This window comes from Myotis lucifugus, unplaced genomic scaffold, assembly GCF_000147115.1.
Source record: "Myotis lucifugus unplaced genomic scaffold, Myoluc2.0 scaffold_520, whole genome shotgun sequence".
In the NCBI taxonomy this organism is placed as follows: domain Eukaryota; kingdom Metazoa; phylum Chordata; class Mammalia; order Chiroptera; family Vespertilionidae; genus Myotis; species Myotis lucifugus.
The window spans coordinates 190,399-202,422 of NW_005871568.1; the positions used below are offsets into that span (position 1 = coordinate 190,399).

Below are 12,024 nucleotides of genomic sequence, written 5' to 3' on the forward strand. Positions count from 1 at the left end.
TCTCTGTGGTTTTGAAAGCGCACAAGGCCTCACCTGCTTGGTGAGATCGTCTCGGGGCGGGGGGAGTGGGAGGAGGGGGAGCTCAGATCTGGCTTCACGGCAAAGATCCCGGGACCCCGGTTCCTCCGGCCCCCACCCTGCCCGGCCCCACAACCTGAACTTCCCTCCTGTGACAGTGGCGGTCTCTGTCTTTCCCAGCCTGCAAAGCTCAACCCAAACCTTAACTGCTGTAGGGCTGTCCTGTTTGCCCTGGGTTGGGAGCATTTCATAACGTAGCCCCACAATTATCCGTGGGACAAACCCACAATTTCTGGTGGTCACTGACTTCATGCCAATCCAAACTAGAATGGACAGCCAACAAGGACGTTTTCAGCAGCTGCAAGGAGTTCCTATTCAAATAGAAATAGGAGACTAGACCGGGGGTCTTCCGCCATCCCGTGTGGAAGATGTGGAAGAATGTGCGAGCGGGGCGCTGGGGGGACGGGGGGAGGGCGTGGCTGTCCTCCCTGTTCAGTCCCTTGCTGTGGTCATGACCCTCCTGCCGGCATCTCCTTGCTCAGAAGGAGTAACAGTGTGCGGGCTGAATGGGTCTGGAATGAGGAGGGTAGACGGGGCAGGGGCAATGCAAGTCATTTCACGTGTGGAGCCCACATTAAAGGGTGCCACACGCGTGCTCTCCCGGGCATTCCTGCCTGCACTGCATAGCAGGAGTCCCCTCAGGCTGCCCGCTCCCTGGCCACCAGGCTCCTCCTGTGTGCCTGGGACCACAGAGGCCCAGCTCTGGACTGTGCACCCCCATAGCTCCTAAAACACCCCCAAAAGACAAAGGCAAGAAGAAAAAGGAGAGCAGATGCTAGACATTAAGGCCAGCTTTTCTTAAAAAGCTTTCTTTTAAAACGTTTCCATGAGGGTGAACTCATACGTGCATTTAAATCACATCTGTAAGGGAACATATGTCCTTAAGTGCACACATCTGTAAGGGAACATATGTCCTTAAGTGCACGCTCCAAAACCCAGACCTGGTACCTGGCAGGAAGGGAATACAGCACCTGCTGGGCGGCACGGCCTCCTCGTCTGGAAGCAGATGGTGTGGCAGCCACGGCCATCTGTGGTCAGGGCCGGGGGAGGGGGGGGGCGTGCAAGCAGGCGCTGGGGCTGCCACACTCCACGGTCAAGAACACACAGACGAGGGCTGGCGTGGAGTCGGGGAGGCCCCTGGGGGTGCACACCTCCCTTCCCTCCCGAGTGCCAGGGGGGAGCCTGGGCGTGGTCATGCCCGTGGGCGTCCAAGCCTGGGCAGCTTCCCTGCAGTGGAATCTGCTGCCGGATTAAAGGGCTGGTGCCAGAGGGATCTCGCTGGCGAGCTGAGGGCAGGAGGGCCAGCCCCAATCAGGAGGTGACCAGAACGAGCCCTGGCTCCTCCCCACAGGCCAAGGTGAGGAGGCCCCCATGCCAGGCCCCTCTCAGCGGTGGAAGAACCTCCCGGAGAAGGTCTGGCACAGGTGGGGTGCCCCAGGCAGTGGGCGAGCGCCTCAAAGCCTCTGTTGATCTCACTGAAGCCTGGACCCCCCTCCCCGCCGCCCCCACGTCACTGCTGACATGGCCCGAGTCCTAGTTCCTGTCCAGCGCTCACATCATCGGAATCCTGTTTCCACTCCAGAACCTTCCACCGGCTCATTGTTTACCCCTGTCCTCTCCCTTGGAGACTCCCTTGCACATCTCCCTGGTGCAGAGTTCCCAAGGGCTCCGGCTCGGCGTTGAGCAGACCTGCACGCCTAACCTCGTAACGGGCAAACGCGATTATCGAGACCTGCCAGGCAGTCTGCAGGCGCATCGCGCTCCTGCCTCCTGGCACAACACGGCACAGCGTGTGGCTGCAGAGCGGGCCCTGGAGGGGCCCCTTCCTGATGCTCCCCTCAGTGAGCCCCTGGGTGGGGTGGCCGAGGGGAAAAGGGGAGCACAGAGCGCTGGTGCTTGTCAGAGCCGTGTCCCGGGAAGAGGCCTCTGGCCTCAGAGTGGAGAAGCAGCCACTCCTGGACTTTTAGAAACGGCTTCTCCTGTCTCTTTAACCCAGAGGCCACCTGGCGGGTTTGGCAGCCCTCTGGCCATCTGCTCCACCATCACCAGCCCTGTTTTCCTAAGTGTATTGGTTGAGGCGCTTGGATACCGAGAAACAGACATGTTCTAATGCCGGTTCAAGAGGCCTGGGTTTGTGTAGAGGTGGCGTCGATGGATGCGGGGAGGGAGCTCATCGAGCTTCTGTAATGACCTTGCTGGTCCCCAGAAAGAGCCCCAGGATCCAGGGTGCCAGGAAACCGGGGGGTCCTGGGCTCTCTGCTTCCCTCTCTCTGCCCTCTGTGACCGGCGCCTCCCTCTTGTCCTTCTTCAGGGACTGCTCCTCCTTATTCATCTGGGTGGCTCGTGTGGTCAGCTGAGGACAGACTCCCCGTGACCCTGCACTCACCCCAGTTGCCACCAGCTCCAGATTACTTAGCAAACGTTCTGGTGAGGAAAGGGTAATGGCCGGTCATTGGGGTGCGGCAGGGTCACCAGGAGCCCGGGCTGTAGGGAGTGAGCTGGACAGCCCATTGGTCGAGGCACCCCAGGCTGTGACGGTAATGGGCTGGCCGCTGCAGTCCCCTGGGTCTCACTCCTAAGTCCCCACCTGTAAGGACAGGCTCAGAGGGCCTCTGTCAGAACGGTGCCCACCCAGCCAACGGTACAGTCCTCACCAGAGCACAAGGCCCCACCTGCTGGGCTGTGCAACACCGATGGGCCAGTCCCAACCCTGAGCTGGGCCAGAAGGTCCAGCCAACCTGTGTGTGCTCCACTGACACTTACCTCCTTCCTTGTCTTGATTGGCTGTTGATCAGTCCCGACAAAGCAGAGGATCATCCGGCCGTGAGCGTGCAGCTCAGGTCGAGGCTCCCAGGCCTCCGATCCTGACTCTCCAGAGTCAAAGGCAGCCCTCCCCCTCCCACCCCCGCCAAGAAGCACAGGAGCGGATTGGACGCTCCTTCCTCACATTCTGGAGATTCTGCAGATTGAATTCCTACTAAAATCAAATTGGGTCCCAAACGAAATGTGGCCAGATGTTGTTCTGGATGCATCTGGCAATTCGGAGACCCCTGAAGACCTGAGTCCAGATCAGGGCATTGGAGCCAGCAGGGACCGGGCGATCCATGGGCACCTGGGCTGGTATGACATTGTGTTCGAGCCGCAGGTGTTCCGAGTGATTGCTTTCAAACGCGTTCCCTCACGTATTTCTCATCACGGTCCTGAGAGGCAGGCAGAGCTGATTTGATCGGCCCCATTTACAGATTGGCAAACTGAGGCTCCAAATGGTTATGGCCTTGCCCATGGGTCAGGGTAGGGTGAAACAGAAGGACAAACTGGGACAAGCACTGGACCCACGGCTCCTGCCACAGCACCACTGCTCGCGGCTGGTTTGAGTGTAGACGTCAAAAGACAAAGACCTGGTGCCGTGGGTGTGGTGTTCAGGTGTGAGCACTGAACAACGGTGGCCTGGGATCCTGACTGCCACTCATGGGCTGGGCCTGTGGGAGCCTCGCGTGTCTCCGTGTGCCTCAGTCCCCATGTGGAGATCCCTGAGCACAGGGCTTGCCTGTGGCTCACGCTCGGCGAGTGTCAGTCATTCTGTGATGCAGGCAGTGGGAGCTTCCGAAGTTCCCCTGACATTCAAGGCCCAGCTACTAGTAAATACGAGGGAAGATTAATATCCGGGTACGAGAGACCTCTGCCTTCTCGTTTACTTCTCTGGTCTTGTTTTAATATCACGGGCTGCCAATCAAACCACAGAAGAGTTTGGGGTGACCTGCTGTGCTCATTCGTGAACGTTGGCCCTGATTTGCCTCAAGTTGGACAGCAGTACCAGATCTTTATTTTTTCCGTTAATCTTACTGCCTCCATATCTCATTTTTAAATTTCGTTTTATCAAAAAAAAAACCTTTTTTGTTGGTGCTCTTTGTTTCTGGATAAAGGATAAAGGATTTGCAAAATGATCCAACGTGTGAACAAAAAGCCTTGTGCCCTCCTGACAAGGCTGCCCCGGGGGGTGGGGTGTCTCCCAGGCCACCCAAGCACGTGTGCTATGGGGCTGGTTCCCACAGCAGCAACACCTGGTCTAGGCCGGAGCTTCTCTTGTGGGGCGAGGCTACAGTTTTTGAACAGGTTCAACCCTCAGACTAATGAGAGGGCACAGTCTTCTCATGGCAAAGCCACGTGCAAGTCCCAGCTTGGAGGGCAAAGCCCTGCCAGCACAATTATAGACAAAGGCTGTATGTACTTGTAAGCTTGAACCTATGGTCCGAACACGTGGCCCCACGTGCCTGAGTGATGTGGGCTTGATAGAGTTCAGATGCATGTAATTAAGTAGGATTGAAACGCACGAGAATGTTGTAAACTTCTTGACCACACCCTTACTTTGCCTCGTGGAATCTGGCTATAAAATAAAGACACAGCTAGTAGCCTGTGGCGCTGTCACAGAGGACAGCATCCCACCCAGGCCCAGCTTTTTTCTCTTGTCTGTCTTTTCTCAATCCTTCACCGCCCCCTCTCAGGCTCACCGAACCTGGCTGAGCTGGCTCGGCACATATGGCGCCCTGGGGCTGAGTATGCCATGGCCGTGCCGGCTCGCCACATTCTCTGACACCTGGAGAGACGGTAAGATGCTGCTTTCCCAGCCCATCCGACACAGGGCGCACCTGCTGCTTCACCCTGCCTCTCACCTGCCCTGGCCCTGCTGAAGGCTCATTAACTCACTAAATAAGTAAGGCAAAGGCACAACTCTCACAAAGACATAATGTAATACACATCAAAGATTTTTATCTAATGCATTAGTTGAACAAGGGAACTGGTAAGATGTTCAAAAAGAGAAATCAAAGAACCATGCATTTATTTTTATTTTTTTAACCCTCACCTGAGGATATTTTTCCCATTGATCTTTAGAGAAAGAGTAGGAGGGAGGAAGGAGGGGTAGAGAGAGAGAAACATGGACTGCTTACCTCCCACATGCGCCCAACCGGGATCAGGGATCGAACCTGCCACTGAGGTATGGTCTGAAGGCCGAGGCTCTAACCACTGCCCAGCCAGGGCCAAAGACCCACGCGTTTATATGCAGAATATTGAAATGTATTTGCCAATGGACACAGTGTGCTTTACCCCTGGAGACACCCCCTGGACTCTTCCTACTCCAGACTTCCCCGCCGGTTGGCAGAAGTGACCTGAAGGAAAGATGATTCTGGATCGCAGGATAAGGCCGGCCTCACGGGGTTTGGCTGTTCTGTGCAGGGCAAGCGGGCCAGCCTGCCAGATGGGCCTTCTGTGTTTGCTTTGCCGAAAGACTTCATAATTGGGCTTGTCAGCGCTTCCATTATTTGCTGTCCCGAGGCAAGGAAGGCCAGCGCACAAAACTCTTACAAATTGGGGGAACTCGTTTCTTGTCAAGCTCCCCAGAATATCCCAAAGCCCCTGTGCCGCCAGTAGGTGAGGCCTCTCTCCCCACCTGGAAGGCAGGAGCCTGGGGGCCAGGGACCAGGTCAGTCCCCGAGGAGGGCTCCGCAAGCACCAACTCCTCCTGGTCACACTCGGCTCCTCGCAAGAGTCTGTCACCCCTGAGTAAACGAGCAAGACCGATGTCCCCAAGTGCAGCCTGGTAAGAAGGAGAATGTGTGCTCATGGAGACTTTGCAGATAACAGCTTTGCCATGAAAAGCAAAAACTTATAAAAGTTTCTGAATTAGGGGAGGGCAGGCAGTAAAACCCAGAGAGCATGTGAAAATGTCTCATTTCGCTTCACAAAAGGAGCTGTTAGGTTGTTGAGAGTGACATATAGCTTCGGAGGAGAAAGAGCTTCCCTGTCCATCCGGAAAATGAAACGTGAAAACATCTACAGCGCGGCCGACAAGCACAGCACCGTGTCCGTCGTGCTGCTTCCGCTGGGTCTCGGGTGAGCCATCTCATCAGTTGTCTGTTGTTGAACTGAACTCCCAGTCGGCCCACAGGAACGGTACGAACGTCGTCTGTATGAGGCCGTCTGACGCCGGTCCCCGGGGTCCTGTCCTCTGGGGCTCTGAGGCCGTCGGTCCCGCGGTGAAGCCACAAACTGGACTCCAGCTGATCGCGGAGCCTCAGCAGGTGTCTGAGTAGAACACCCGCTGCGGTGACCGTGACCTGGGTTGCCTGTTTTACAGAAGATGAAATGGGAGCACAGAGAAGCTGAGTAGTTTGCTCAAGTCACAGAGATAAGAGGCGAGGGAGCCTCGAGGGCCACGGGGCAGCCGGGACCCCACCTCACCCCAACTGCTACACGGGGAGTCCCCTTTGTGGGGCGGGTGCTCTTGGCAAAGTCAGGGAGACCCCCTGTCGTAAGAGCTGCGGCCCCTCGCCTTCGGAGGTGCTGTCGTTGACATGACTCCTCTAGTCAAGTCCTCAGACGCCGTGATCGGAAGCTGTCTGGCCAGACGAGACTGGAGAGAACCCCGAGATCGTCCCCACCCCATGAGCTCCGAGGGGCTGGGACGGGATCCCGACTAGACGTGTGGTGTCTGCGCACATGCGCCCAGGGGCGGGGATCTTTATAAAGGCGTCACGCCTGCCTTGGAGAACTACAGCAGGTGGTGCTCCTGAGCCGGGCAGTGCCACCCCACCCGCCAGCACCCAGGACTTCTGCCCAGCGATGGAAATGAACATGACAGAGGTCCAAGAGGGGGAAGTAGAAATATCCCCGTGCCAGTGGGTGAGTGGCCAGGGCCGCTGGGGATGCGCTGCCATGAAAACATGGACCTGACACACGGTCAAAGGCAAGACTTCTCTGCAGGGGTGTCGGGTCCAGAGGCCAAGAGGTGCAGCTGCCAGTGAGTCCTGATGGCCAGGAACAGGGAGAGGGAATATGGGAAGCGGAGGAGGAAGCCAGAGGGGAGGGTCCGGAGTGGGGACGCTCGGGCCTGGAGTGGAGGCTGGGGATAGGAACTTGGCAAGGACTCAGCTAGAACAGACAAACCCTAGAACCTCACGTGCCCAGGGGAGGAGGTGGACCTTCTGTGGCCCAATTGGATCTAGAAACAGGTCAGTGCCAGGGTCCAGGCCTGAGCCAGGACAGCGGCTGCAGGGTGGGCAGTGCAGGCCAATGGCACCGTCACTGACAGTGGCCTTGTCACAGTGTTGCCAGGCCGTCAGCACACACAACCTGGTGTTGGTCACAGAAGGGCTAAGTTTGTGGGGGAAACACCTGCTCTTTATAGTTAACTGTGTCTAATAAAGGACGATGCAAACTGAGCTTAGCTGAAAGTGGTGCCCTAGGCACTGACAAGCCACCACCCACTCAGGCTTGCTTCCCTCCCAGCCCAGCTCGTGCTGTGAGCAAGCAGGGCCCAGGTCAGGGAAACATTTGTGATGGATGTGGAGCTTCGGCGGGGACTGTCCCTACGCGCTGTCAGGCCTGGAGAACAGCTCCCTGGGTGGACTTGAAGTCGCCCAGGGAGGGACCTGGGACCCCTTGGACAAAAGGCGTGATGCCAACTCGGTCTCCCCCGTCCGGGTGGGCAGGCACCCAGATGGTGTGCTCTGGGGACCATGGTTCACGGCACATCCCTTCTCACTGTGATTTCCTGATTTAGTCATACATCAGCCCTTAGTTCTAAAAGGCAATTTTCTTAAAGCTAAGGACCTTTAAATTTATGTATTATTTTTTTTTACATAATGGCCCTCATGAGGTCACTGGGGACTCCCTGCAGTGAGACATCCCTAAACCAAGGTTATCTGCGCTGAGTCAGGCTCCACGGAGGGTGGGCATGTGGCCGCCTGTCACCTGCGGGGGCGTTTACGTGGGAGGTAGCTTTGGATTTTACAACTCTTTTCAGTGGCAAAGGAATGAAATTAGTCACAACCTCTCTCCATGCACTGAATGATGTGTATTATGTGTAACATTCCAGAGCCCAAGGTTACGTTTTTTCTTTTTAAAATAAGCCTGCGGGTTGGGGCCGGAGAGGAAGCTCCAGGACTCTGAAGCCGGCGTGGACCCGCCGCCGCTCCTCACGGCCTGTCGCTCTGTCCCGCAGGTGGTGTTCAGCAAGTACTGCAACTCCAGCGACATCATGGACCTCTTCTGCATCGCCACCGGCCTGCCTCGGTGAGTGTGCTGCCGGCCCGCCGGAGGGCGTCTCTGCCCCGCCTCCGTGTCTTTCAGTTCACCTTGACCGGGAAAGAGGGGAGTCGCCCTGGGGGAGGGATGAGAGGGGCAGAAGGGCCACCTGGGCAACCCTTTCAAATCTGTGAATGAAACCCTGGCGGTTTCGGCCACAGCCGGCCCGCTGGTGCCACAGGCTCCCGTGTCTGCACGGAGGAAAGCGTTGGGCGGAATCAGGCAGAAAGTAGCATCAAGAGTTCCCTTTCTCCTCCATTGACTCATCTGCTTTTGGAGGAAGGATGAAGGAGGGTGGCTGTGTCTGGCTTTGCCCGCCCCCACCTCTCCCATCCCCAAACGGTCCAGCAGGTGCCTTCTCTAGCTCAGGCGGGTCATCACAGATCAATATCTGGGAAGAGACTGACTTCAGAAATGCGTTGAAAAGACCAGTTGCCTACCTTATAGAATCGTCAGCATTCCATGAGAACTGTTTTCCCAAATCAACAGTGTCCTAGAGCAAGTGGATTTGCTCTCATACCTTTTCTATTATAGAGTGATTGGGAGTAGCTTTGGCACGGCAGTTGCTTTTAAAGTCAGGATCCGGGTCCAGGAAGGTGAGCGAGCGAGCGAGCGAGAAGGACCACGGAGTCTTTCACAGGCGGGTGAGGAAGGGATTCGGAGCTGAATTACAGCAAACAGCAGGCAGTTTGTAGCAGCAAAAATAGCCACCGGCTGGGGCATCTTTTGTTAAGTGCTGTGCTAAGAAATAAATATGTGTTATAGACCAGTGGTTCTCAACCTTGGCTGCACATTAGAATCACCTGGGAATCTTTTTAAAATCCTGATTTCTGGGCCTCATCCTCCAGAAATTCTGTATCCGCCGAAAGACAGCTGGTATCTCAAAAAAACTCGTTAGTCGGAACACCTGTAAGTCAAGGCCCCACTGTATGTTATTCTTTAGACCAGTGGTTCTCAACCTTGGCTGCACATTAGAATCACCTGGGAATCTTTTTAAAATCCTGATTTCTGGGCCTCCTCCTCCAGAAATTCTGTTTTGTGTTACTAATGTTGTGCCCCCAGCCCATAACAAAGAAACAGAATTTCCAGAGGATGGGGCCCAGAAATCAGGATTTTAAAAAGATTCCCAGGTGATTCTAATGTGCAGCCAAGGTTGAGAACCACTGCTTTAGACCAACCCTGAGGTTTGAGTGTCACCCATTGCACAGATTTTAAAAATACACAACTGAAGAGCAGGCAGCTCACCTACCGTGGCCCAGGCAGCCGCTCACGGGAGGACCCAGGAGAGGTTGGAGGGAGACTCCACGTTTTCACTTAAAACTGTTTCGTCCGAGAGATCCGTGCCCATTCGTGGACTCCCAAAGGAATGAAGTAGGAAGGCAAACGATATAACATTTATTCCCATTTCACCCGTTTTATTTAATCTTCCAACTCAATAAGTGAGACTTTCCCCAAGTCCCGTTTTAAATGACGGTGACGTCTACCAAGCAGGTGGGATCACTCGGCCATTCCGCTTTATTTACAACCGGGGCGCCAGGTCCGAAGCACAAGTCCGCTCGTGCTCTCGGGACTCCGGGCTCCCCTCTCGCGCGAGGCCCATCCCAGGGTGCGCCCCCGTGAGGCCGTCACGTGAAGGCGCCGGCTTGGCGTGTCTTCCAGGAACACGACCATCTCCCTGCTGACCACGGACGACGCCATGGTCTCCATCGACCCCACCATGCCCGCAAATTCCGAGAGGTAAGCGGCTGGCGGCTTAGCCCGACCCTGTCCTCGCGGTGTCTCCGACACTTCCCCACACCCACCCGAGGATCGCTGTGGTGGTTTTTGTGATTTAATGCTGTAGAAATCTGAATGTAAAGCAAAGATGGGAGGGTGGGGGTGGGAGGGCCGGTGAAGGAGGCTTCGTTCAGCTGGTTCCTTACCCAGATGGTAACAATTGTAAGGGGGCCAGGAGCCCTGTGAGCAGGGACTGGTGTTATTATCATTTCACAGATGGGCAAACTGAGGCAAGGGGGCTGAGTGTCGAGTAGTGGAGCCACTCCCCTGTCCACCTGCAGAAGGGGAGCAGGACATTCCCTGACCAGAGCCCCTGGGGGACGGTTGGCATTTTCCCATCGGGACGAATCCTGGTGTTGATGAAGTCCCGGGGACTCCTCTCTGCACAGGGGAGGGGAGGCAGCCGGGGGAGGGGTGCGGAGGGGAGGGACAGGAGAGGGGTTGGCGGTGAACACATTTTCAAATATGAGTACAAATATGTGTGTGGCAAGAGGAAGGAAGGACGAGGACTCTGAGCAGGGCCCCTCCATCTTTGATCAGCCCCTTTGCCCAGTGCTCTGCAGAGTCCCCGATGGCCCCCACTTCATCCTAGAGCAGTGATGGCGAACCTATGACACGCGTGTCAGAGGAGACACGCGAACTCATTTTTTTGGTTGATTTTTCTTTGTTAAATGGCATTTAAATATATAAAATAAATATCAAAAATATAAATCTTTGTTTTACTATGGTTGCAAATATCAAAAAAAATTCTATATGTGACACGGCACCAGAGTTAAGTTAGGGTTTTTCAAAATGCTGACACGCCGAGCTCAAAAAGTTCGCCATCACTGTCCTAGGGGCTGGGCGAGGCAATTTAAACTGCATTCTCTGTGGGGAACAGGAGTTCGATTGGGTGTGGGGGTGCCCCTTGGGACCCCAGTCTGTGTCTCCTGCTCCTCGTTGAACACCCCCTCCAAGCGACATGTGTGAATCTGGCCTGAGCCAGCTGGTCTGAGCCTTCGGGAGAAGCCTGCACCAGGCAGACCCGCACACACCCAGCAACTGGAGGGCTCGCGGCTGCCGAATGGCAGGTGACCTGAGACCTCCCCTGCAGGCTCCCCCGACCCCAGCCAGGCCTCCCCCGCCCACCGCACCCATCAGCCTCCCTGAATTTCACTCATCAGGAGCGTCTGCCCCCTGATTATGGGCTCCGGGCTCCCCGGAAGGAACGTTGCTAATTGGCTCCCTAAAGACGTCAACAAAATTCTTGTAGATCTCAGCACAGACTCCAGCCTAACCAGAGCTCGCTGCAGAAGGAAAGCCGACACGTGACCTGTCACCCTGGCTTGTCCACCAGACAAGTGGTCTCTCACTCAGACCAGTGCCTTGTCAGTGCAAGCTGGTCTCTGATGGAGCGAAACCACATTTTTGTCTGAATTCAGCTGAAACAGTTTCTCTGTTCAGACTCTGTCACGCGTTATCTCTGGTCTGGTACTTGGCTCTGGCAGCACTTCTCCACAGGGCGGGGGCAGAGGGCCTCTGGTGATGTCTGGAGATACTATAGCTGTCACATGGGGGATGAGGGTCGGGGGCAGCTCCATGGCCCCATGCACAGGAGGGCCCCATCACAAAAGCATGCCCTCTTCTGTGCTGAATTCCTGCTCCTCCCACGGCCAGGACCCACTGAGGGTCCCTCCCTTCCCCAGGTCAGAGGATGACCAGACCGCATTTTAAATAACCTGTGACAGATGACACAAGGGGGAAGCTCTCATTAACCGTGGCTGCGTGGCTCCCGCTCTCTCTGGGGGCTGGTCAGAAGGGAGCTTGATCACCTAGCAGCCCTGACCCCTGAGGACCAACAAGTAGAAGAGACGCGTCCCAACCTTGTTCGGATAACGCTCAGAGGGACCTTGGTCCCGAGCTTCTTCCTCGACCGGGGGCCATTCTGGCTGCCAGGGTGTCCGGCTGACAAAGCTGTTGCCTCTTGACCACGCTACCCCTCTGTTTCTGCCAGATAGATCCTCATCAGGAGAGAGAAACAGACGCTCAAATAGCATGAGAAGAAAACGGGGCCTGTGGCTGGGCACAGGGAGAGAGGAGGGGCCAGAG

The 12,024-nt window shown here is 55.9% G+C and overlaps 1 protein-coding gene across 2 annotated transcripts in view; it reads left to right on the top strand.

The window, feature by feature from the left end:
- The window catches only part of PDE9A (phosphodiesterase 9A), an 85,795-nt gene that overhangs the window by 18,211 nt on the left and 55,560 nt on the right, over window positions 1-12,024 (top strand). Inside the window, exons 2-3 of one of the 2 annotated variants that reach the window (XM_014446256.2) lie at window positions 8,078-8,148; window positions 9,820-9,897. In XM_014446256.2, coding sequence (XP_014301742.1) covers window positions 8,114-8,148; window positions 9,820-9,897 — 113 coding nt within the window. In that variant the 5' untranslated portion in view covers window positions 8,078-8,113. Of the gene's footprint in view, window positions 1-8,077; window positions 8,149-9,819; window positions 9,898-12,024 lie in introns of those variants that run through there. The other variant, XM_023745146.1, reaches the window with a different exon arrangement.